The sequence below is a fragment of the Sorex araneus genome, chromosome X (assembly GCF_027595985.1).
Source record: "Sorex araneus isolate mSorAra2 chromosome X, mSorAra2.pri, whole genome shotgun sequence".
NCBI lineage: Eukaryota > Metazoa > Chordata > Mammalia > Eulipotyphla > Soricidae > Sorex > Sorex araneus.
Window position 1 is genome coordinate 150,355,697 of NC_073313.1, and position 22,652 is coordinate 150,378,348.

At 40.4% G+C, this 22,652-nt stretch overlaps 1 protein-coding gene across 1 annotated transcript in view; it reads right to left on the reverse strand.

The window, feature by feature from the left end:
- The window catches only part of CLIC2 (chloride intracellular channel 2), a 53,420-nt gene extending 41,016 nt beyond the window's left edge, over positions 1-12,404 (reverse strand). The window contains exon 1 of the mRNA XM_012935682.2: positions 12,174-12,404. Within this exon, the coding sequence (XP_012791136.2) occupies positions 12,174-12,230 (57 nt within the window). The 5' untranslated portion in view covers positions 12,231-12,404. The remainder of the gene's footprint in view (positions 1-12,173) is intronic.
- Between the last annotated feature and the right edge of the window lie 10,248 nt (positions 12,405-22,652).

Here is a 22,652-nt window from a genome sequence, read left to right on the forward strand (position 1 = left end):
TTAAGGATCTGAAAGTATTGAAGAGTCACCAATGTATGCATAAAAATCTCTGATAATTTGAAAGAAATAGTATTGGAAAGTATAACAGTGATCCAGGAGCTGAAACTATAAAGAAATAAGGGAGAGTGATCTGGGATTTGGAAGACAACTATCACATGAAAAAATGGGTAATGCAATCATATTTTATGAGATTCCTGTATTTCTCTGGTAAGTAGAATGTTCTGGAAACAAGAATAAACATCAAGACTATCGAAAGGGCACCCACCCATCTCCAGGTTCGTGGGAAGAGAAACAAACACAACTTCAACAAATGGTGTCTAGAAAACTGGATAGCAACTTGAAAAAAAGAAACTAGATTCACATCTCACACTATACTATAAAATTAACTCAAAATGGATCAAAGACATAGAGATTAATCCAGATTTAATAAAGTGTATTGAGGAAACATAAACAGAACTCTACAGGATCTAGACCTCAAAGTGTCTTCAGTGACTTGATTCCACTGGCAAAAGCAGCAAAAACAAAAACAAGTGGGACCATATGAAGTAAAAGCAGTGTTTTCAAGGGCTAGATAGATAGTACAGCAGATTTTGAATATGAATAATCTGGTTTTGATCCCTGGCACCACATATAATCTCCTGAGCATCACTGGAGATTGATCCCTGAGCATAAGGCTATGAGTAAGCCCTGAGCACAGCTGGATTTGACCCAAAGACCAAAATCGAACCAAACCAAAACATTTTTGCAAGGCAAAATAAATTCTGACAAAAATAAAAATGCATCCCACTGAATAGAAGATATTCACAAACAGTACTTCAGATAAAGTATTAAACATCTAAAATCTGTAAACACTTATAATGCTTAGCAACAAAGAACCATAGTTTAAATTACATCCCCTATAAAAATGGAGAAAAGAGATGAATAGATGCTTCCACAAAAAAGATATAAGAATTGCCAATAAGCACATGTAAAAGTGTTCATATCTCTTTGCATCAGTCAACACAAATTAAAATGACAAAGAAGTATCACCTCATCCCAATGAGAATGGCAGATGTTTAAAAAAACAGAGGTAACAAGTGTTGGCAGGAGTTGTTACAAAAAAAGGAACCTCTATTTACTGTTAGTGGGAAGTTCACCTGGCCCATGTCCTGTGGAAAACAATACAGAGACTTCTCAAAATAGTAAGAATGGAATTCCCATTTGACTAATCTATTGCACTTCTAGGCATCTACCCTCCAAATATAAAAATAGGGACTAGCAGCTGTGGGAGGCCAATCTGGGTTCAATCCCCAGAACCCTCTATGGTAGTGAATATTGTCATGGGTGATCTGAATGCAGAGGCAGGAATAAGCCCTGAGCACTTCCAGATGCGGCCCCCAAACAACAACAACAACAACAACAAAACACAAAAAAACTAACTTGAAAAGATATATGCACACAATCCTTCACTGCAGACCTTAGAACATTGGCCAGGATATAGAAGCAACCCAATGTCCAACAAGAGATGAATGGATAAAGAAATTGTGGAATATATACATACATATAGTGTAATAATACACAGCCTATGACAAAAAAGGAAAAAAATCATACAACTCATAGCAACTGGGCTGAAATTAGAGGGCGCTATGCTGAGTGAAATAAACCAGAGGCAGTGGGCCAAGAATAGGATGGTCTCTACATCACTATACATCACTCATCTGTGATGAATAGTGAAAGTACTCAAGAGTATGGAAATATCAATCGGTAATAAAACCTGGACACTAGATTACAGACCCGAGAGTGCCAGGTTTAAGGGGAAAGAGTAAAGAGAATTATTATGTTAATTGGAAGTAACATAAGGAACATAGATCTGGAACACGTGGGTGGGTAGTAGTCAGGGAGTTTATTATCAATTGATGTACTGAGTTTGAATGCCCTGTTTGGCTAGGGCTTCAATGACCACTTCAGTCTCAACAGAATCAAAGGCCTTCTTTAAATCAATGAATAGAGTGGCATCTTGAACTCTCGTGAAACTTCAATGACCTTAGTCACCATGTGGATATGGTCGATGGTGCTGAATCCTTTTTGGAACCTGGATTGCTCGCATGGCTCTCCTTCGTCCAGTGTTCTGCCTATTCTATTCAGGATGACTCGAGTGAACAACTTGTAGACGACAGACAACAGGCAGATTGAGCGATATTTGCCGATGTCTTGGATGTCTCCCTTCTTGTACAACAGAATGGTCCTGATGGTTTTCCATTGAGATGGAACCTTGCATTCAGACAGGTAGCATGTGAAGAGCCGAGTCTGTGTATTGACAAGTACTGGTGGCAGATTCTTCAGGTCTTCTGGTCTGACCTTGTCTGGACCAGGTGCTGTATGAGTCTTTATCGACGAAATGGCATGTCGGATTTCGGAAAGGAGAATGTTGGGAACGATATATCCATCCTGCGGAATTTGGTATGTGGGAAGGTGGACGTGGCTTTCGAAGAGATATGAGAAGTTGTGAATAATCCTCTCCATTGCCCTTCTGGAAGATGTGATACATCCATCAGGATGTAGGAGGGCAGTCATCTTGGTCTTGCAGTTGGCGAAGGACAGGCGAGCATTGCGAATACTTTTCCCGGCTTCTGCCTAATTAGCCAACACTGCTGCTCTTCTCTCTTTGAGGTCTTCCTTTATTGCTTCTCTGAGCCGCTTTGCAAGCTCGGACTTTAGCTTGTGATTGCCTGAGGCTCGTGCCAAACCACGTTGGTGAATGGGCTCTAGAGTTTCTGGAGAAGGGCGTCTGTTTGTGGCTTTCCCACTCTCAGCATTCTTTGTGCAGTCATGGAGGTGCTGAACCAGTTGATCGTATTCCTTGTAGATGTTGTCAAGGACGGCATCTTCTCACATTGCCACAATAGTGCCAAAGAGCTCCCGGTTGGTGGCCATTCTGGGAGTTCTCTTCTTAAACTTAAACTTTGCAGACCTTTCTCCCTACTCTGTGAAGTAGAATTTTGTACTAAGGAGACGGTGGTTCGATCCTGTTTGGAATTTTGGGACAACAGCGACATTGGTCATGCAAAACCTTCGATTGAATATGATATGTTTAATTTCATTGTGGAACTGTCCACCAGGAGACTCCCATGTCCAACATTTAGATTCCGCTTTCTGGAACTGTGAGTTACCATGGATGCTCTTGGTCGACATGATGAACTCAGACAGTCTCTCACCCTGTTCGTTCCATTCTAGGCCATGGGTCCCAATGTGGAATTCTTCAGGCGACCATCTCAGGCCTATCTTGGTATTAAAATCACCAACAATGATCTTGTAGAAGGTGCGATCTTCTTTATAGAACTTCTCCAGCTCTATGTAGAACTTTTCAATTTTTTCTTCATTGTAGTTGGATGTTGGTGCATAGACAATGAAGATAGCAACTGCCAGCAGTGAGCCATATATATCTATTTAAGCGTAAGGGTCCAATTCGGGTTGTTAGGCATTTGAATTAATCAATGCTCATGACTAAGTTCGTGTTTACAAGGACACTGATGACACCAAGGCCTATATTGTCGCATGTTCTGAGGAACGGTTCTTCTCCAGTGTCGAAATGGTGTGATGTGATTGATGTTTTCTTGTTTCAGTCAGACCAATGATGTTGTATTTGATCTTCTGTGCTTGCACCATCAGCTCCTTGATGGATGCTTCCGAAGTCAGGGTACGTGTGTTAAAAGTACAGACAGGTATTTTAGTCTTTCGCAGTTTTCACAGTCTAGTTCGTCCCTGAGATTTTATCAGCCTCTCCTTGCTCATCCTTCTTAACGATGCTGTACTGGGGGCTCTTTCGGTGTCAGGCAAATGAGGCCTATTGTTGTTACTGTTTTTGGCATATCAAATACGCCATGGGTAGCTTGCCAGGCTCTGCCATGCGGGTGGGGTACTCTTACTAGCTTGCCGGTCTCTCCGAGAGGGATGGAGGTTTTTAGGGCAGCCTCCCATCTCCCTTACAGGTGTTCCCATGGTTCACACCATATACGAACCCCATTAAATATGGTGCGGAAATTATGGAAAATGGGTGTTAAGTGGTTATGGGTCTCATTGAGACTGGAGTCCAAGGTCACAAACTTCTGCTTTACCTGGTTCTGTGGGCTTCACTCATGAGTGAGGTTTGGCCTGAGTGCCCGGAAAGCAGACTGGACCGTGGTTGTGGCTGGGTAGTGGAAGTAGTGGAGGTCAGCTGGTGAGGTACTTATCTGGTGCCGGTAGGGTGGGGCGTCTGGATTTGATCTCTAGGGTACTGGAGATTGGAGGAGGCAGACAGAGAATCTTGTTTTCGGGTCTCTTTAAGTCTGGAGTCCAAGGTCGCAAAGTTCTGCTTTATTTTATTTTTTTTTCTTTTTTGGGTCACACTTAGCAATTCACAGGGGTTACTCCTGGCTTTGCACTCAGGAATCACCCCTGGTGGTGTTCAGGGGACCATATGGTATGCTGGGAATTGGGTTGGCCACGTGCAAGGCAAATGCCCTACCCGCTATGCTATTGCTCCAGCCCCTCGAAATTCTGCTTTAGCTGATTCTGTGGGGCTTCACTCATGCGTGAGGTTTGGCCTGAGTGTCTGGAAATAGGCCTGGAGCGTTGCAGTGTCTGGGTAGAATGCAACTATGTCTATATCTTATAAAACAGTAAACTAATTTAAAAAAAACCTCCTTCTCTGTCTCGCTCTCCTCTTTTCTTTCTTTGAACCCCATCCCACACCATCAGAATGTGAAGAATATAGCACAAAGTAGACATCAATATAAGAGTGCCTACCAGAAAGCAATCATGCTGGCATCTCTGATGTTAAACAATCAGTTTCCAGAAATGTTAATATTTACTGTTGTCCCCTATTGGTGGTATTTTGTTATGGCAGCTTGAGCAGACAAGATACCTTCTGTGCATTTGCCCTACTTGAAAATTTGGGCATAATTCTTTTACTTTACTTCCACTTCCAACATTGAAATCAACATTGATTACTGCCAATTTTACCTATAAATAAATTCAGTTATTTTGTTTTTCCTGCCAGTAGGATAACATTGGTTTGTGCTTATGTTTATTGGGTTATACCCATCACAGTACTCGGAAGCACTCCCAGTTCCTCGGTATTCATATTTAACTTCTCTGTGCTCTGCTTTCTCTATCTGTTAATCATTCATTTCCCCTAACCCGGCCCTATTATGACTTGTGAGGTCAGATTCTTCTAAGGACTCTTAATATTTTATTTATAAGTGAAATATTGCCTTTCTCTTTTCCTTATGTCCCTTGAATAGTTTACTTTAGAGCAACATCCTTTTTGTATAGACACAGGAAGACAGTTAATGCTATGCTTTTGCAACTTGGAATTAATTGACTCTGAATAACATTTACTCCTGAGCATCTGTAATATTTACTCGACTTAATCCTCACTTTAGTTGCCCTTAGTTCCTAGCACCTCAAAAGTAGTGTCCCGACGAAGAGACCTAACGGACACAGCACAAGCTGTAAGCTACCCTAGCATTGAAATGGGATAGGCCAAATACCATAATACTTAGGTAAGAGCATGGTTGTGGACGAATTCTGTCATGACCCAAAGAGAAGTGACTAGACAAAGACCCTGCTAGGGTGAGGAAGGACCAATCTGGCCTGAGCACTGTAGTCTGTGATGTATAGTGAGATGTCCCCAGGAGAGCCACCCTATAAGCTTAACATATCTCTTTCTGTGTCTATACAAAATGACTAGAAAGATTATTAACAAGTAAATCTAAGATGATTGTTTACAAACTAAGGAAAGGAGAAGTATTTCCTTGGATGAAATTCCACCCTTTAGTGGATCTCCTAGCAGAAGGAGATCTTTGTCTTAGATGAGCTTCCCCAGAAGGAAGGGACACACTTTACATATGTTGGTTGTATTATCTGACCTAGGGGTAGTTGCTAATCCCAAAGCTTGGAGGTTGGGCTCTAGACTAAAGCTGTGAGACTGGGTGTGGGGAGAGGAGCATGGGGGAAAGTAGGAGATGTAAATGGGAGGAATATGGGAGTGGGTGAGACTGGAAGGAGGCAGAGGAAGACAAGATTGGAATAAACTGCAACTGATCATCAACCAGCCTGGCAGCCCTGTTTCCTCCTTCATGTGTCTGTGCAGGCCGGGGTGGGGAAGCAGCTCATGGCCACTGAATGCACGTGATAGGAGAGATACCATGCCACTCACTAATTTTGTGATTACACACATGCCTACTGCATTATTCATTTATTTGATGACACCTATCTGTTTGGTGCTGGGGGATGCTAGTTATATAAGTTTTATAAGCTTATAAGTTTTATATGTGTATATTATAACATATATACACACATATGTATATGTGTGTATATATGTTATAAGTCCTATATGTCTTGTGTAAATTATATGCGCCATCAGCATCTCTCATTTCTTGAACAAACCCAGTTTTCTTTTTTTCCATATATTTAATTTTTATTGAATTTGTTAATGTTAAGAGTTCTTGCACTGCCAAACCATGCCTGAGAATTCAAAGAAAGAAATGGTACAATGGACAGCCTCATCCACCCATCATACAGTATATTAAAACTTGATTCATGTGCATTTTGATAATTTCACAATCTTTTAAAAAGTTATGAGTTGTAATTTAAAATCTCCTGCAGGCCTTCAGATTTCTAGTCCACTAAGCTGTGTTCCACATTAAGGCCTTTTTTCGCTTTGACTTGGAATAAATTCTTTGACAGAGCATATTGCTTGGTTCAATAACCTGAAATATGCATTAGAATTGTGAAATGTCTTGTGAATTTGCCAATCCCTAGAGTGGAAACAAATTACCTCTGATGTCAAATGTTAAGGGCAGTGGATGCAGGGGGCTCTATTTCAGGTGCTGCTAAGCCTCCTTGAATCAGGTCTAAATTGTGTAGTCAACTATAGTGGTAAGAGTATGGTTTCTGCTAGGGCCAAGGGATTAGTCCTTGTGAACTCAAAGCCATGAGAGCAGAATTTCACCTAAAACCCATTTAAGTTATTTGGATCTTGGATAATCTTTGACGAGAATTCCAGGTATACTGTGCCCAATTTTTCATGAACATTCAAGTATTAATGTTCAAAGTGTTGAACATTCTATAGGTGCAGTGATGGTCCCAGTTGTTACCCAGTTTTCTTTTTTGTACAAATATTTTTTTAAAAGTTATAATTTTGTGGGGCCGGACAGATAGTACAGTGGTTAGGGCTCTTGCTTTGCATGCAATTCATCCTGCTTCATTTCCTGGCACTACATATAGTCCCCAAGACCTTCAAGACATGATATCTTAGCACAGAACTAGAAGTAAGCCCTGGAATGAGGGTTCCTTTACAAAAAAACATACATCCTTGGGATCGGAGAGGTAGTACAGCAGATAGCCTTACACGTGGCTGACCTGGGTTTGATCTCTGCTATTCCATATGGTCTCCCTAACACTGCCATGAAAAATTCCTGAGTGCAGGAGTAAACCCTGAGCACCTCTGGGTGTGCCGCAAAAGCAAGAAAATAAAAAACAACCAACCAACAAAAACCAAAACACACACACATCCTTGCTTACACTAGTTGTTTCCAGTTTTTTTCTCAGTTTGTGCCATTCTCGCTAATGTCATACAGCCAAATCGTACCTATCTTTTTCTTTTTTGAACCAATTTATGGAAGGAAACAAAGGGTACTTCCTCTTATAATTTCTCTGATATGTCATTTTTAGCAGTATGAAGATCCCAGAAGTCCTGGGTATCATTCTAATTTGGGGAGGCAAGTTTTTCTTGCCTGATAATGAGTATGACAAAGGAAATGTTTATTATTGTTTTTCTGTGATCTTAGGGAGTGAAGAGGTATGGGAGGAAAGGCAACCAACCATGGTAGCTGCTTTTCTTCCACAAAACAGTCAGTTATGCATGTGGTGCCCGAGATGTGTGCTTTCACACTTTAATTCTTGGGTGTGTATTGGTGTTCTCTCCACCTTTGAAGAAGCCTGTGTTCTCTCTTGAGCATGTTACTCTCTTTCTTTCCCTCCCCTTCTTCAAAATTTCTAAATAAAACACATTTTTTACTTTTAAAAAAGAAGTCAAAATAAGGATCCAATCACAACTGGGGTTAGTGAGTGGAAATTTGATTAGGGTGGGATGCAGGAAGAAGAGTGGAGTCTGATAATACATACAGCAGGAAGGGTGGAATACTTTTGCTAAAGGAAAGGCAAAACAATGAAGCTGGGGGAAATGCAGTAAGTTTTTTTTACAGGAAAACCAAAGTTATTTTCCTGTTTATAGTATGTTGATTTAAAATGTCATCACAAAAAAATTTAGGATGTAAATTCCCTAGTCTGACTGCTGAATTACATCATATGTAGGTTTAGCTGGCAAAAACAAGATATGTTAAATCCCCCAAATACAATTTTCTCTTTTTGTTTGTGATCTAAGCTTCTAAGCTTATTTAGAAAAATAAGCAAAATATCATAGTTATTAAATATTTAATATGTTACCAACTAATGTATTTTGTATATTTATTCTACTTAATCCTTAAAATGAGGATTATCCTGTGAAGTAAGTTGTGTTATTACTTCTGCCTTACAGATGATGAAACTGAGGTTCTGAGAAGCTGGTTTGCTTAAGTACACTTAACTAGTCCACAGTGATAATATATGCACTCTTTTACAATACTGTCTTCCATATAATAGTTGTTATTTTGCATTCTAACCAATCTTTATCCTATTTTTATGAGAGGCATAGTTTAAAAATGTTTTGAATACTAGAGAAAAGTATCTATTCTCTCTTTCCCACATGCTGTTGACAAAAATATTGCATTCAAAATTTTGAACCAAATGTTAGAATCTGCAATATTATGTACAATTTACCAAATTTTCATTTTCGATTATTATATAGAACACAAGTTGTTATTAACCAATGAACAACAGATCAGTATGATAAAATGCATTAAAACAAAATGTATGTTTGATAATCTTTTGTTCTTAGTTGGAACTTTTGTTCACATATTTCAGAACTGAAAGGCAATATTTTCACTAACTACATGGAAAAAATAGGTGGTATGATATAACACCTGTCTTTTTTCTTAGTAGGGGACGCACCCAGTAGTGCTCAGGGGGAAATGTGAGGACAGGAACTGAACTTAAGGATTCCCCACATACTAAACATGTATTATACCAATTGTGCTATCTGCCTGATTCTGAAATAGAGTCTTAATCTCTTGTTGGATTTCTGTCAATGGCATGGGAAAGAAAGTACTGGGGATTTCCAGCCAAAGACAGGGCTACCTAGGAAAATTATAGACTCATTTGATCTTTAGAAAGAGATTGTTTTACCTATAAATGAAGTGTAACTTGTAAAGAGAAGTGCTTTGATAATTTATTCATTAACCTTGCAATCCCTATGAACTTTTCCAGTATCTTCTGTGAAATATCTAGAGATCATCAAGAATATGTTTTATAAGTGACTTTCATGGTGGTGGTAGAGGGTCAGTAATTTTGCATAAAACATAAATATAAATCCTACTTTAACCAAGTTACCTCCACTACAATTAAAAAATGCAAAGTAAAACCAAAACCCTGATGACATTCAAGATACTTTCAGAAAATCTGTAATTTATATCAACATTATTAGATAAATTTATATCTAAAGTATTTTATCTGATGAAAGTCTAGAAACTTTTACTAAAATATTTACTAAATTAAATACAAATGAATAAAATCAGATGTAGCTATTTTAAGAGATTGAAATTCCAATTTTGCCTTTTACCAGATATATGAACTAGGACAAAGTTACTCATCTTCTCTTTAGCTTTTTTAATTCATAAAATAGGGTTAGTAATAAACTAATAGTAAAAATTAGCACAGTGCCTGGTCTATAGTAGGTGTTGAATAAATTACAAGTTACTTTAACCTAAAAAAATTATTTAACACTTATTCAACTATCATGTGATTTACTAACTTCTCCTGTCCATCTTATCACCCAAATATGAGACAAACACAAAGATTAATGTCAATAACTGGTAGAAGGGTATGGTTGGATTGAATAAACATTTTAGAAAATCAGAGGATGCTTTATGCTATTAAAAACATTACCTCTGGTTTGGAATTAGAAGATAAAAAAGAAAATTAAGTTAAAAAAGTATGGTCTTAGAAGATAGCTCAAGGCTCAGGAGTGCATGCCTAGCATACATAAGAACTTGACTTCTGGTACAGCATGGCCACCCATCCTCCCAAACACCTCTAGGAGAGACCCTGGTGGTCCTCAGCACTACTAGGTTACAGCAGTACTGAGTTACTGGGTTCTAGCATTAAGTTAATATGTCTAGTTGGCTGAGTATCAGCAGGAGTGGCCCTTAGGTCCCCTGAACACTGCTTGGGAGTTTATTCCTCTCTCCCCCACCCCCTGAAAAACAGAAAGAAAATTGAGGCATTTTTATGTTCTGTCTGAGAAGTCACATGTTTTTGTAGAATTCATAGATAAGAGAAGTAGCTCTTGTGCCTCATAGTCCAACAAACACTTATTTGGATTAGTTTGCTATGCAGGAATTTAAAAATCTCTCCTTGAAGTTAAGAGTTTCTCCTATGATTTTGAAAAGGCATGTTGATGAATTCTTTCTTTTGTGTGTATATGTATGTAACACACCATCTGCTAAATTATTTTATATCTTCATACATGTATGTATGTGTTATGTATTCTAACACAATTATACATAAATTTGTGTGTTTTGGGATCATACCCGGCGGTACTCAAGGCTTACTCCTGGCTCTGTACCCAAGAATTACTCCTGGCAGTGCTTGGGGAACCATATGCTATGGCAAGGTTTTTACACAGTTTGGCTGCGTGCAAGGCAAATGCCCTACCCACTGTACTATCGCTTCAGGCCCCATTTTTAAATGATTGTAAAAGTTTTTACTTTCAGAAACATAGACATAGTATAGGAGTTAAGATGTTTGCTCTGAATGCTATTGAGCCCTGATTCAATTCCCATCATTTTTTATGGTCCCCTGAACATTACCAGGAGTGATCTCTGAGCACCGAACTAGGAGTAAGCCCCGAACACCATTGAGTGTGGTTCCAATCTTCCAACCTAAAACTTTTTATTTAGGGCAGTGTATATTTAACATAGAATTTTATAAACATACCTTATTTGATGTCTTTGTAAGCCAGTAAGAGGCCATATAATTTTAGAGAAAAACTACTTAAGATTTACTGAGTAGTTTACTTGTCTAGTAATTAGACAATAAATAAAATCCTACTAACTACTAATAATGACAGCAACACTACCAATACCATCATCAGTATTACTACAAACCAATATTATCCTAAGGTGTTAGGAATAAATAAGATCATAACAGTAATGCAGTGTTTTTAAAAGGGCCAAAGTGTTATGAGTTTGATATACTAATTATCCTGATTACCCCCATTAGAAAATGAAAATACAGTTAATATAAGAAAGGACTTTAGAAAGCATGTAATTTCTACCTGGTATAACCAGTGCAAAATTATCTATTTTTCTTAATAAACTACGTTAGAAATATGTGTTTGATTATCTTACTTACTGGCTTTCCAAAGGGGTTTTCTGAAAATTTGAAACATAGAAAATAAAACTAAGGCAGACCATAAAGAGTAAGCAAAATTTCTCCTTTTCACATAACAGACATAGACTCCTGACTTTTCTCCCTATCGTCTCGATGTGAACCTGATGTGATGTTTGTCTATTGTGGAAGAATTTTAGAAAGATCTTTCTGGGCTATGTGTGAATAAGATCTGAGGCCATTCTTGGCCCTCTTCTCATGTTTAGGCTTTATAAAAAATATATCTTAAAACACAAAATATTGAGAGTAGGAATGCTTGTAAGGATTATTTTGTCAGATTCTTTTATTGTATACATGGAGAAACAATTTCTAAAGGGAGTAGGGATTTATCCAAGTTGCATAGAAAACCACTAAGAAAACAATTTAGTTGTCCCAACTACAAACCAGCCTAACGTTCATTTCAATTGATATCCTTGCCCTTTTCAAAAGAAATATTTTCCTATTGTCATCTAAGTGTAGCCAAACACTTCATCATGATTCTAAGAGTCAGACATAATTACAAAATTATTTACTTCTAATCCAAGTGTTGCATTCATTTTAGAAACAGACTCAGTGTCAAGAACTAATACATTATGTTTGCTATATTATAGCTGAAAACTTACCTTTACAAAAAGCTCGATTTCAGGGTCTGCTTGAATGCTGGGCCTCATGCCTGCCATCTTTAAATTTGTACCAAGAGTAGTCAGCACCCCCAACACCTCCTGCACAGTACTCGTGAACTCGTTTCTTCCAGTTTTATCTAAAAGTTCACATAAATTTGCTGTGTTGAGGAGAGTGAAGCTTGTGTTGAACTGAGTTAGAGTTCAAGCTAGTCTCCTTAATCAAGAGTTAGGATGCAGAGAATTCTAGATGCTTGAGGAAAGCTCTTGAATTTGTTTTTTCTTCTTCCTCGTGACCTAACATTTGAATCAGGGAGGAGCCCAAGGGGTGTGTAAACAGGCTGGCTAGAAGGGTGGGGTGTTTTCAGAGAGTCTTCAATACCATGAGTCAGCAGAGAAGAAACACATATACACAAACACACATGCTGTGCTGGCTTCCATATATCGAGCAGACCAGATGTTCTTTGGAACCTCCCTTTGAGTCCTGGGCTCTGTGCCCAGAAATGGCTTATTACTGCTGTTGCTGTAGCCTGACAATCACAAAGAGCTCTTCCAGGAAAGGGGCCAGAAATGACTTGGTTTTTATCATTGAAAAGGATGTTTATCTAATGATTTTGTCATAGAAGTGGGTTTAAAAATTTTACCTCATCAAAAATATCTACCTCAATTTTTCTGCTCTCATAACCATAATTCCCTTATGGTTAGCAATTTTACTTTACTTTTCTTTCTACCTGGGGGATGCTTATAGGCTTGATTGAGCCTGGAAACATCTTTTAGATGCTTCAGCTCCTCTTTCTTTCCTTCTTTCTTTCTTTCTTTCTTTCTTTCTTTCTTTCTTTCTTTCTTTCTTTCTTTCTTTCTTTCTTTCTTTCTTTCTTTCTTTCTTTCTTTCTTTCTTTCTTTCTTCATTTCTTTCTTACCTTAATTTATTTCTTTATTTCATTTCTCCTTCCTTCTTTCCTTCCTTCCTTCCTCCCTTCCTCCCTCCCTCTTTCTTTCTTTCTTTTTTCTCCCTTCACTTCATTTCTTTCTTACTTTAATTTCTTTCTTTATTTCATTTCTCCTTCCTTCCTCCCTCCCTCCCGCTCTTTCTTTCTTTCTTTCTTTCTTTCTTTCTTTCTTTCTTTCTTTCTTTCTTTCTTTCTTTCTTTCTTTCTTCCTTCCTTCCTTCCTTTCTCCCTTTCTTTCTTTCTTTCTTTCTTTCTTTCTTTCTTTCTTTCTTTCTTTCTTTCTTTCTCTTTCTTTCTTTCTTCACTTCATTTCTTTCTTTCTCACTTTAATTTCTTTATTTCATTTCTCCTTCCTTCCTCCCTCCATCCCTCCCTCTCTCTCCCTTTCTTTCTTTCTCTCCCTCTTTCTTCCTTTCTTTCTTTCTTTCTTTCTTTCTTTCTTTCTTTCTTTCTTTCTTTCTTTCTTTCTCTCTCTTTCTTTCTCTCTTTTCTTTTCTTTCATTTCTCTCTCTTTTGCCACACCTGAAAGTGTTCAATGTTTACCCCTGCCTCTGCACTTAGGAATCACTCCTGGTGGGGTTAAGAGAAATATATGGGGTCCTGGGATTGAACCTGGATTAGTAGAATGCAAGGCAAGTGCCCTACCTGCTGTTATATTGCTCCTATCACTTATTTATTTGTTTTGAGAAGTGCTCACTGAGATGTTTACTTCCTTGTTTTTGGTATCTGTATCAGGAAGCACAAGCAATTCTCTATCATTGCTTGTCAACCTTGGGAAGCCAGCAAAACATTTACCTGTCACTCAGTGTCTCTACAGTGTTTCTAGCACCTGTGCATCAGGAGGACAGAGTGGCAAACCTTTGTTTAAGAAATGCCTTTGAGAATTACTTTCTACTTTTTGCCAGTTTGAGCAACATTGTGACCCTCTTTTTATAAGACCAAACATCCCCCAAGGTCATTTGAGATATATAAGTACATGTCATAGCCCTTATGCAAAGAATTTATAGGAGAGGAGACTCTTGCCAAAACCTGTCTGGATCACACCTGCAGGAACATACCTAGAAAAGGTTGATATGAAGGTAGGTGTTCTTCTGAACATAATAACTGAAATTTCCTAAATAGTCTGTGAAATAAGAGGGAAACAGTGATAGATATCTGCCGAGCCAGTTCTGAGGGGCAGCACCTTGTGAATGCTTCCTTTGGAAAAACATATTTCACTCTGCTCATTTATTCTTTCAATGAAAAGGCAATCAATGATTGCCTCCTCTGTACCAAAATGCTGATCCACTCCCTGGCATTATCAGCCTAGGTAGACAGTAGTTTTAGGGGACAATAGGGATTTCAACCTTAAGCAGGCAAAGTCTGAGACCCTTCCCCATCCCCTATATCTGTGTTATCAATACTGAATTATGTCACATTTGCATCTTGACATGGATTATACCTTAACACCTATTTCTCTTTGTTACCCAATTTCAAGCCAGCCACATTCATCTTTTAATTCATTTATTTTTAGTTTGGAGACACAACCGTCAGTGCTCCGGGCTTGGCTCTGCACCCAGGAAGCCTTATTCCTGGGGGGATTGGGGGATTGTATGGGATGTCAGAGATCAAACTCAGGTCAGCCATATGCAACGCAAATGCCTTACTCATTGTACTATCTCTCTGGTCCCTATATTCACCTTCTAGTAAGTTTTTTTTCTCACTTTCAGTATATCACTTGTCACTTGTCATCCCGTTGATCCCCGATTTGCTTGAGCGGCTGCCAGTAACATCTCCATTTGTCCCTGTCGCTTGCTAGTGTAGCCCAATGATATCTGTTCGATCCTGGAACAGGAAAAGCCTCAAATTATTCATTCAGGGTTTTGACGAAAGAGTCTGACCATCTCATTGGTGGGCGGCAACGTGGTCTTTTGACATCCCGTGGAATCCAGCTCTAGACAAGCAGTCGTCTCCGAATCACATTAGGTGTCCAGCCCATCTGATTTTTGACGCCTTGGCGAACGAGACAGCGTCCCTGATTCTTGATCATCGATGGAGGTTGGAGCTCCGGATTCCTTCTCTCACTTGAGTGAAACGTGATACTCCTAGCATAGCTCTTTCGATTCCTCTTTGGGATACCTGAATAGTGTTCTCATCATGTTTGCATAGGGCCCAGGTCTCCGAGGCATATGTTAGTGCAGGAAGAATGGTGAAATCGAAAAGATGTGCCCGGAGCCGGGGGTTCTTTGTTCTCTTAACCACCTCGGGCTGGGGCGATAGCACAGCGGGTAGGGCGTTTGCCTTGCACGCGGCCGACCCGGGTTCGAATCCCAGCATCCCATATGGTCCCCTGAGCACGGCCAGGGGTGATTCCTGAGTGCAGAGCCAGGAGTAACCCCTGTGCATCGCCAGGTGTGACCCAAAAAGCAAAAAAAAAAAAAAACACCTCTCCAATGCTCTTGAAGGCGTTCCATGCTGCTCTCTGCTCTCTTCCTCCTGCGCAGTTCTGGTGCCTAGTCATTCCTTATGCTGAGTTCTCGACCCAGGTACACATAGCTGCTGCATTTGGAGATGTTCATTCCATTGAGCGCAAATGGAACGTCAGGGACTAGTTCGTTTTTCATGAACATCGTTTTGGTGAGATTCAGCTGCAGTCCGACCTTTCCACACTTGCGGTGGAAGTCAGTCAGCATTTGTGCCGCTTGGCTAATGTTTGATGTTATTAGAATGATGTCATCGGCGAAGCAGAGGTGGTGTAGTTGCCCGCTGTCTATCTTCACTCCCATTACTTCCCATTCCAGTCATCGCATGATGTTCTCAAGGGTGGCACTGAAGAGTTTCAATGAAATGGTATCACCCTGCTGAACCCCTCTCTTTACGTCAATGATCACTTCCTTGTAGAATGATGAGATCCTGGTGGTGAATCAGCTTGTGGAGGATCTTGATGTACTGAGTTTGAATGCCCTGTTTGGCTAGGGCTTCGATGACCTCTTCAGTCTCAACAGAATCAAAGGCCTTCTTTAAATCTATGAACGATAGACAGAGTGGCATCTTGAACTTTCACAAAACTTCGATGAGTTTGGTCACCGTGTGGATACGGTCGATAGTGCTGAATCCTTTACAGAACCCAGCTTGCTTGCATGGTTGTCCTTTGTCTAGTGTTCTGCCTATTCTATTCAGGATGAGTTGAGTGAACAACTTGTAGACGACAGATAACAAGCAGATTGGGCAATAGTTGCCGATGTCTTGGATGTCTCCCTTCTTGTACAACATAACGCTCCTGCTGTTTTTCCATAGTTTTAGTATACTTTATACTTGTAGTATAAAAGACCTAAATGGCCTTTACATGGATTGGGGGTATGGCTCACTGGTATATCTCGTGTTTTGCATGTTGGAGCCCTGGGTTTGATCCCCAGAACCATAAAAATTTAAAATTTACCTTTAAAAAGAATCTAAGTCATTGTTTAACTGTCCCTTGATTGGCCAAACAATGCTCCTACCATTACTGCAGCTGTGATAATGTCAACTAGAGCAGCACATTCAGCTCTGTAGGTTCCCTAAAAATTGTCAAAGACATGAACTTTTTTTTCTTATCTGCTTTTCAGGATGTTTTTAACCTTGTGTACTGATACAAAATGTGCATACCACAAAAAGAACCCATTTTCTCTTGTAAAGTTCTACCAATGCTTTATATCTATTTTATATTAACCCCTTATCAGATGGGTATTGGGTAAATGATTTTTCCCATTCCATAGGCTGTCTTTGTATCTTGGTCACTGTTTCTTTTAAGGTGCAGAAGCTCCTTAGTTTAATGTAGTCCCATTTGTTTATCTTTGGTTCCACTTGCTTGGTCTTGTGTTTCATCTTTGAAGATGGCTTTAGCTTCAATCTCATGGAGAGTTTTTCCTGTATTTTCCTCAATGTAACTTATGTATTCAGGTCTGATGTTGAGATCTTTAATCCATTTTGATCTGACTTTTGTGCATGGTGTAAGTTAGATATCTCAGTTCATTTTTTAACATGTAGCTACCTGACCCCATCAAAATTGGGGAGAAGAAATGAACAAAAACTTCTGCAATAGATTCAAATGGCCAAAGGCACATGAAAAAAATGCTCGACATCACTACTCATCAGGTAGATTGATATCAAAACAACAATGCTATATCATATAACAATACAAAGACTGGCACACATCAAAAATAACAAGATCAACCATTGCTAGCACAGATGTGGGGAGAAAGGGACACTCATTCATTTTTTGTGGGAATGCCAACTGGTCCAGACTTTTTGGAAAACTATATGGACATTCCTCAAAAAACTAGAAATTGAACTCTCTCTTGACCCAGCAATACCACTTTTGGGAATAAACTCTGGGGGCCAAAAAACACAGAGCAGAAATGGTATCTGCACTTCTATATTTATTTCAGCACTGTTGACAATATCCAGAATTTGGAAACAACCAGAGTGCCTGAGAACAGATGACTGGGTAAAGAAACTATGGTGCATCTCTAAAATAGAATACTATGCAGTTGTTAGGAAAAATGAAGTCATGAAATTTGCTTATAAGTGGATGGACATGAAGAATATCTTGCTGAGTGAAATGAGTCAGAAGGAGAGGGAGCGATAAAGAACGACTGCCCTCATTTGTGAGATATTAAAAAAATTGTATGAGACTCCGCACCAGGCTGTTTTCACTCGGGGCACCCAAAGGGGGGCCGGTGAGAACCTTCCCCACCCCAAGAGACCCAGCCATGGCAGCTGACCTCCACTACCCAATCACCACCAAGCTCCAGGCCGCATTCCAGACACATTATAAGACACTTCCTACCCATTTTCCATAATTACCACACCATATTTGTGGAGGTCAGACAGTAGGCAACAAATTATGAAGAGTAATATATATATATATCAAATATATAATATTGTTGATAATATTATATGCCTCAGAGACCTGGACCCTACGCAAACAGGATGAGAATGCTATTAGGGCATCCCAAAGAGGAATCAGAAGAGCTATGCTGGGAATATCATGTCTCACTCAAGTGAGAGAAGGAATCCGGAGTTCTGACCTCCGTCGACGGTCAAAAATCAGGGATGCTGTCTCATTTGCCAAGTCATCAAGAATCAGATGGACCGGTCATGTAATGCGATTTAGAGACGACCACTGGACTAGAGCTGTTACTGACTGGATTCCACGGGACGTCAGAAGACCTCGTGGCTGCCCACTAACTAGATGGCCAGATTTCTTTGTCAAAACCCTGAATGAACAATTTGAGGCTCTTCCTGTTCCTGGAGCGAGCAGATATCATTGGGCTGCACTAGCTTGCGACAGGAACAAATGGAGACGTTACTGGAGCCCGCTTGAACAAATCGAAGATCAACGGGACTACAAGTGATATAATATTGTTCAGGCCACTCTCCACACGTTTGGATGAGCCTCACACATGGAGGAGCCGGCAGAGGAACCGAGGTGTGCGGGACCCGGGGCCGAGATCTCCAAGGCTGCTCAGATTGGGACTGGGCCTCTTCCACCCAGATCCCCCATTTTCCAGTAGCTAGGCAGTCACACCCAGAGACTGCCCCTGGCGTCATGTAATCCTATCAATGGCCAACATCCAGAGACTATAAAACCAAGCTCCCAGAAGCGTGCAGCCGCAATGAGGCTGCACGACATCTAATAGCCTAGTTCTCCCTCTTAGAGAACCTGACAAGCTACAGAGAGTCTATTGCCCACTTAGGAGAGCCTGGCAAGATTCCCGAGGCACATTCATATCCAAAATACAGTAACAGATATATACATACCTCTCGGAGAGCCCGGCAAGCTACCGAGAGTATCCTGCCCCCACGGCAGAGCCTGGCAAGCTACCTGTGGCATATTTGATATTCCAAAAACAGCAGTGTTAGGGTACCCTGACCCTGAAAGAGCCTACAATAGTTGGGAAAGACAAGTAAGGATAGGCGGCCAAAATCTCAGGGCTGGGAGGAATAGAGATGTTACTGGTGCCTGCTCGAGTAAATCGACGAACAATGGGATGACAGTGATACAGTGATACAGTGATGAGACTAATACCCAACACTGGGAGAAACATGGCCAAGAGGACTGGTCCACAGTTGCAAAGTTGCCACAATTGTGTCTTTGGGGGTGGGGGTAGGGAGGATGAAGGACAGTTAGGATAGAGAAGGGACCATTATTTCTAACTAATAATAGTTAGAAATGATCACGCTGGCTAAGAACTGAGTGTGGAAAGTAGGTAAAGGAATATACATGATAAACTTTCAGTATCTGTATTGCAAACCATCACTGTATCACTGTATCACTGTCATTCCGTTGCTCATCGATTTGCTCTAGCAGGCACTAGTAACATCTCTATTGTGAGGCTTGTAGTTACTGTTTTTTGGCATATCGAATACACCATGGGTATCTTGCCAGGCTCTGCCATGCAGGCGGGATACTCTCAGTAGATTGCTGGGCTCTCCAAGAGAAGCGGAGGAATCGAGGTTGGGTCGGCCGCGTTCAAGGCAAATGCCGTACCTATTGCAAACCATAGTGCCAAAAATGAGAGAGAGAAGGAAAAGGGAAAGAGCAAAGAGAGAGAGGAGCAAAGTGCCTGCATAGAAACAGGCTGGGAGTGGGGGGATAGGGAGAGAAACTGGGGACATTGCTGGTGAGAAATGTACACTGGTGAAATGACAGGTATTGAAACACTATATGACATTATATGACAGAAACCCAATCATGAACAACATTGTAATTATGTATCTCACTGAGATTCAATTTTTAAAAATGAACCCATTTTAAATATCACTTCAAGGACTTTGCATACGCTGCATTTCAACTCTCACTAAAATCCAATTTTAGACATGTTGGTCACCTCAATAGAATCTCTAACTCTCTGCAGTTAATCTCTGTTCCTGCCCTTCGTCACTTGGCAACCACTAACGTTATTTTCTGTTTCCATGGACTTTCTTATTGTGGATTTTCATCTAAGTGGAATTATACAATAGGTGGCCTTTTGCATCTGGTTTCTTTCACTTGGCATAATTTCAAGGTTCATCCAGATTTTAATTTAATTTAACTTAATTGTTGTGTGAGTGCCTGACCTTAGGACTTCACAATACAATGTAAATGCTCTACCTCTGAGATACAACTCCAGCACCTCATTTATCTTTATTTTAACATTTATAATGTAGGTGTACTGCTATTTATTCAGCCATTGATTAAGCTGATTGAATTGGGCATGAACTCTACATTACATTTTCTTTTTTAATTCAGAATGTTAATTTTATTTTATTATTTTGTATTATTTCCCCTCCCCCTTTTTTGATTCACCGTGAGATACAGTTACAAAGCTTTCATGTTTGAGCTTCGATCATACTCATCAAACACAATCCCTTCACCAGTCAACATTTTCCACCACCAAAATCCACAGTATTCCCCCAACCCACCCCCATTCCAACCCTTCCCCTGCATATGTGGCAGACAATTTCTCCTATACTCTCTACTTTGGTTATATTCAATATTTCGACACCAGTCTCACCACCTCTCAAACCTACCGAAAAGGCAATGCTAGACCATTTGTTTTGTATTGCTTTTATGGATAGGATATAATGTCCAGGAAATGTGTCATTCTCTTCTGGGAGTTTAGTTTATAGTCGGTAACAGCTCTGATCCAGCGGTCATCTCTAAATCACATTACTTGTCTGGCCCATCTGATTTTCGACGCCTTGGCAAAGGAGACAGCGTCCCTGAATCTTGATCATTGACGGAGGTTGGAACTCTAGATTCCTTCTCTCACTTCAGTGAAATGTGATATTCCAAGCATAGCTCTTTCGATTCCTCTTTGGGATGCCTGAATAGCGTTCTCGTCCTGTTTTTGTAGGGCCCAGGTCTTTGAGGTGTATATTAGTGCAGGAAGAACAGTGGAGTCGAAAAGATGTGCCTGGACCTGGAGGTTCTTCATCATCTTAACAACTCTTTGATGCCCTTGAAGGCATTACACACTGCTCTCACCTTCCTGCACAGTTCTGGTGAGAAGTCATTTGTCATGTTGAGTTCTGAGCCAGGTACACATAGCTGCTGCATTGGAAGATGTTCATTCCATTGAGAGTAAATGGAATGCCAGGGACTAGTTTATTTTCATGAACATTGTCTTGGTGAGATTCAGCTGAGTCCGACCTTTCCACACTCGCGCTCAAAGTCAGGCAGCATTTGTGCCACTTGGCTAATGTTTGATGTTATTAGAATGATGTCATTAGTGAAGCGGAGGTGGTGTAGTTGCTGACCATCTATCTTCACTGCCATTCTTTCCCATTCCAGTCATTACATGGCATTCTCGAGGGTAGCACTGAAGAATTTCAGTGAAATGGTATCACCCTGCCGAACCCCTCTCTTTAAGTCAATGCTCAATTCCTTGTAGAATGATGAGATCCTGGTGGTGAATCCGTAATACAGCTCACAGAGGATCTTGATGTACTGAGTTTGAATGCCCTGTTTGGCTAGTGCTTCGATGACCTCTTCAGTCTCAACAGAATCAAAGGCCTTCTTTAAATCCATGAACGATAGACAGAGAAGCATCTTGAATTCTCTCGAAACTTCAATGAGTTTGGTCACTGTGTGGATATGGTCAATGGTGCTGAATCCTTCTTGGAACCTGGCTTGCTCGCATGGTTGTCCTTTGTCTAGTGTTCTGCCTATTCTGTTCAGTATGACACGAGTGAACAACTTGTAGACAATGGACAACAGGCAGATTGGGCGATAGTTGCCGATGTCATGGATGTCTCCCTTCTCATACAACAGAATGGTCCTGCTGGTTTTCCACTGGGACAGAACCTTGCATTCGGACAGGTAGTATGTGAAGAGCCAAGTCAGTGTATTGTCGAATACTCGTGGCAGATTCTTCAGGTGTCCGTGTCTGACTTTTTCTGGACTGGGTGCTGTAAGTGACTTTACCGACGAAATGGTGTGTTGGATTTTGGAAGGGAGAATATTGGGAACGACATATCCATTCTGCAGAATTTGGTATGTGGGAAGATGGACATGGCTATCAAAAAGATATGAGTAGAAGTCATGAATAATCCTGTCCATTGCCCATCTGGAAGATAGATTCATCAGGACGTCGGAAGGCAGTCATCTTGTTCTTCTAATTGGAGAAAGACAGACAAGCATTGTGAATACTTTTCCCGGCTTCTGCCGCATTGGCCAACACTACTGATCTTCTCTCTTTGAGGTTTTCCTTTTTCACTTCTCTACACATATTTGTGAGCTCGGACGTCAGCTTGTGATTGCCGGCTTTCGTGCTTGCATTTCAGTCATACAATAGTTGAGTACCCATCTCTCCACCAGTGCCCATTTTCCACCATCAATGGTCCAAGCATCCCTCCCTCCACCCTCAACCCATGCCCTCCACCCAACCCCGCCTCTGTGGCAGGAAATTCCCTTTTGCTCTCTCTCTCCTCTTGGATGTTGTGGTTTTCAATAGAGGTATTGAGTGGTAATCATACTTGGTCTATAGTGTACTTTCAGCCCTCATCTCCCATCCTAAGCAGGCCCTCC